The 4751-nt window shown below is 38.8% G+C and overlaps 1 protein-coding gene across 1 annotated transcript in view; it reads left to right on the top strand.

Annotated features, from left to right (window-relative positions):
* Tm2d1 (TM2 domain containing 1) overlaps positions 1-4751 on the top strand; it is a 34750-nt gene that overhangs the window by 15626 nt on the left and 14373 nt on the right. Inside the window, exon 4 of the mRNA XM_005353443.3 lies at positions 1298-1389. Coding sequence (XP_005353500.1) covers positions 1298-1389 — 92 coding nt within the window. The remainder of the gene's footprint in view (positions 1-1297; positions 1390-4751) is intronic.

Genomic DNA, 4751 nt, shown 5'->3' with positions numbered 1-4751 from the left:
AAGAAGAAGAAGAAGAAGAAGAAGAAGAAGAAGAAGAAGAAGAAGAAGAAGAAGAAGAAGAAGAAGAAGAAGAAGAAGAAGAAGAAGGAAAGAAAAAAGTTGAATTGAACATACTTTCGAACATATTCAGAACCTGATGATTCTCAGCACTTCTTTTGCTATTACTCAGTCATGCCATTATTAATTCTTACCTGAGTATTTAAAGCATTCAACATTTTGTCCTTGTGCTAAAAAAAAAAAAAAGATTTATTAGCATATATTCAGTCCCCAATTCCAGTAAACAGAGAACATATATTTCCCATACCACTGTTTTTGGGCTTAGCTGTATTGCCTAATTTGGCTTAAGGTTAATAGGTGAGAAACATGTAGAGGCTTAAGGGTGTTTATGAGATTCAATTTTCCTTTTGTATTTTGATGAGATAATCCTGAAAAGAACTTGCCCCAGGTGTCAGCCACGTTTACAGCTTGAGCCTCAGAAGTCTCAGTTTCAGCCTGAGCCTGAAGTGAATCTGTAGCCTATAATCAAGTTCCGGGCCCCTCAGCCCAGGTGCAGTCTGTTAGCCACACCAGTCTGCGTGTACAGTGTGAGAATAGCAGCTTCCTGCTGGACGCCATGGGGTTCAGGAGTTTGTTCTTTGATATGCTTGTGTGACATCTGTCCACTAATACTCCATTGCAATCTGTTTTAGCATGACAGCCATAGGATCTGAAAGTGTAAAGCAGATCCTGTCACAGCTGGGAATCCTGTGGTAGCTTCCCACGTCTCAGAGTGAGAGCTGGAGTTGGTGCACAGGTTCTGCACCCTGCTGGCCCTGCCCTGGTGTGCCCACCCTGACTCCATCCAGCCTTGCAGCAGCTGCTTCTTCCCTCAGAGACTGCCTGGCTTAACTGGTCCTTAGGTGTGTTCTCACACGGCACTGTCTCACCACCCAGATTAAGTAGTCCCCAGCGTTCTGGACTTTGTATATACCCTGGTATTTTGGATTCAGTAAACATCTGCTTCCACCTTTTCTTGTTTCTTAATATCTGTAACCTAACAAACTGTACAATTAGATTTTTAAATGTTTGGGTTTTTGCTTACTGCCACTAAAATGTAAGTCTCTGAGGGACAGGCATCTATGTTGTTTTTATTCATTAATATATACCATAAGCTGAGAATAGTGTTAGTTACATAGCCTCCAGAAAACAAATGGGTGAACAAATAATTAATAAATAAGTAATAACATGCAGGTTGGTTTTCTAAAATGTTTACATGTTAGCAGTGCATGGCTGTGACACAGATTTTAATTCTCTGCAGAAATGGCTATTCATACAAAGTGGCAGTTGCATTATCTCTTTTTTTGGGATGGCTGGGAGCAGATCGATTTTACCTTGGATACCCTGCCTTAGGTGAGTATGCTTCTTCCTAAAATGGAAAAAAGAAAGAAAATTCTTGTAAAACTTGTTTAGAGTTTTTGTTAAATGAATATATGCCTATGGTTTAAATCTCTCTGTGTTCAAGATTCATGTGAGTTGAGTGGGTACATTCTTCTCTTAGTTGAGAGTGTTCGGTTCTGCAGTTGAGCTAAAGCAGGCAATACTGACCTTTCCTGTGTGTTCACCTTTTGGACACTTTCGAGGGTGAAGGGTTGTCACTTTACTGGAACTGTTGTGCTATGCTAGGCACACAGTGGCTGTGCAGTAAGTGTGTGTGTGTGTGTGTGTGTGTGTGTGTGTGTGTGTGTTCTTTCTCCCCGAAAGAGTGTCCTTTGCCAGAGTTGTCACTGTTGCCTGAATATAGAAGCAACTGCTCTCAGGACAGGTTGGTGTTTTGGTGATCACCATGAGCTTGGAGGATGGTCTGACTTTATCAGCTGTTAAGACCCTCTCCATCCCTCCACCATAGCTGTACATTTCCCTTTTGCCATGGTTTTTCTAATGCTTAAGGAATCATTTATGTTTGACCATAAGTTTTGTTATGCTTCCTTTTCATATGCTTACCTGTATTTAAGCCTTACAACTCTCTATGTTTATCACCCTCTTTAAATCCTCTTCAGCAGTAGGGAGATTCACCAGAGTGAGGATTTAGTGAGCCAAGAGGCTTTGCTATATTCTGTGACATATTTGTTATAATCTTTCTTTTATAGATAAGGAAATTGTCATGAGATTATGAGATATATCTAAGGATATTTAGCTTAATATGCACCCAAATTTTCTGTCTTTGGAGATCATGCTTTACTTACTATAAGTTTCTACTTGCATATTGAGCAAATGTAAAGTTTTTGAATGCTCGATTCCCTAACTGTCAACCTAGTCTTCTTATGTTACTACCACAGAGAGCAAAGAGGAGTCCTCCCTGTGGGGCTGGTGCCAGGTATGTTTCTGTTACCTGTGTTTGAAACTTAATGTTACAGTACATAAATAAAAGTCAGTGTTGACTTAGTAAACAAAGAAAATAAAGCTGGGCATGGTGGCGCACACCTTTTATCCCAGCAATTGGGAGGCAGAGGCAGTGGGTCTCTGTGAGTTTAAGACCAGCCTGGTTTACACTATGAGCTCCTGGATAGCCAGGGCTACATAGAGAGAACTTATCTGAAAAACAAAAACAAACAAAAAATAAAATAGCTACAAGTTGGCAAGATGGCTTACCAGGCACCTAGGTCTTCTACTCTAGTCCATTGTTACTATGACGCTAAGCTGAAATGAGGTATGATAATACTTCCACCATTATTCTTCTTGCTGAGGAAAGCTTTGGCTATCTGGGCTTTTTTTGTGCTTTCATACGAATTTTGAGGTTTTTTTTTTTTTTTTTTTTTTCTTTTCTGGAGCTAGGGAGATGGATCAGCAGGTAAATTGCTTTCTGTGCAGGCATGAGGCAAGAGTTTGGATCCTCAGCACCTACGTAAAAGCTGGACAAAGCAAGGCATACCTGCAACCCCAAGGAGTAGGGGTAGAGGGCAGTGGGTTGGGGTGGGATGGACATAAATATATCCCTGGGGCATATTGGCCAGCCAGTTTAGTTGAGATGGTGAGTTCCAGACTCAGCAAGAGACCCAAGTTCAAGAAATAGAAGGAGAGCCATTAGAGGAAGACACCTGGTGTTGACTTTGTCCTCCGCATGTGCACTCATAGTTGAGCAGACTCCGTATGCACACACTACACACACGTGCAGGGAAACACATGTGTACTCATAGTTGAGCAGACTCCGTATGCACACACTACACACATGTGCACTCATAGTTGAGCAGACTCCGTATGCACACACTGCACACACATGCAGGGAAACACATGGTTTTGTTGTTGTTGTTTTCTTTCTGTTTTTGTGAAAAACTACATGGTGAGTTTTATTGGGATTATATGGACAATTTGATTATCTTTGGTAAGATGTCGTCTTTCACAATTTTAATTCTTTCAGTCCCTGAGCATAGGATATTTTTCTCTTTTAGTATCTCCTAGTATTTTCTTTAGTGTTTTACATTTTCATTGAACAGGTCATATACTCTCTTGGTTAGACCTATTTAAAAGATATTTCACTTTTTTGTTGAGACAGTTGAAATTGGAGTTATGTTGATTTTTTTCTCAACATGTTGGTTACTAGAATGCAGGAAGACTTAATTTTCTCTATTAATTTTGGGTAGCTAAGACTGACCTTGAACTCCTAATCTTCCTACTTCCCTTTTGCATATTCTACCATTGTGAGCCACCACAAGTGACTCTGTTAATTTTGTATACTGCCACTTTTCTGAAACCATTTCTTAGAGTTTTCTGGCTAGAGTGTTTAGGGTTGTTTATGTATAGAATCATATGATCTGTAAGAAAGGATGCTTTTTGATATCTTCATTTTCTATTTGCTCCCCCATTATTTCCTGCTCTTCTTGTCTTACTGCCCTAAGACTTTTAAGTACTGTATTGCCTAACACGGGAAAAATGAGCACCCCTGTTTTGTCCCTGAACCAGTTGACTATAGTTTTGTCATAAAAAGTTTTGCCAGCTTTTATTGTGTTGATATACTTTCTCCAATCCTAATCTCTTTATAGGACTTTTATCATAAAGGGATGTTGATTTTTGTTAAGACCTTTTCTAAATCTATTGATGTGATTTTGTGATTTCTTATATTCATGGATTTGCATATATTGAACCATTCTTGCATTATTGTTATGAAGTCAACTTGATCATGGTGAATAATATTTTTGATGTGTTCTTGATTAGTCTGCATGCATTTTATTGAGCATTTTTGATTCTGTTCATCAGGGAGATTGATCTTTATTTGTTGTTATACCTTCACCTGGTGGCAGGGTAATATTAGCTTTGTAGAAATAATTCAGATGTGTTCCTTTGTTTTCTGTTTCATGGAGTAATTTGAGAAGGATTGGTTTTAAGATTATTTTTATTTTATGTGTATGAGTGTTTTGTATGTATATGTACAGTGTATATACCGGATGTCCTTGGAGGTTAGATCTACTGGAACTAGACTTGTAAATGCTTATGAAACAGCATGTGGGTCTTCAAAACTAAACCTGGGTCATCGTCAAGAGCAGTCAGTGCTCTTAACTGATAAAAAAATTCTTCCCTGAAATTCAAGGAAATTTATAGGGTTAAAGATGTGCACAGCCACTCTTACTATAGAGTTATGAACAGGAGCTTGAAAAATCCAGGATGAATTATAGATATTTGAGTTGATAGTCAAACTTTGGATGTTGTGTATTGTTGTTATTTTTGTATTTTTTTTTTTTGGTTTTTCGAGACAGGGTTTCTCTGTGGTTTTGGAGCCT

The sequence above is a fragment of the Microtus ochrogaster genome, chromosome 10 (assembly GCF_000317375.1).
Source record: "Microtus ochrogaster isolate Prairie Vole_2 chromosome 10, MicOch1.0, whole genome shotgun sequence".
NCBI lineage: Eukaryota > Metazoa > Chordata > Mammalia > Rodentia > Cricetidae > Microtus > Microtus ochrogaster.
The sequence above is the reverse complement of the archived record's forward strand: the minus strand, read 5'-3'. Positions and strand labels throughout refer to the sequence as shown.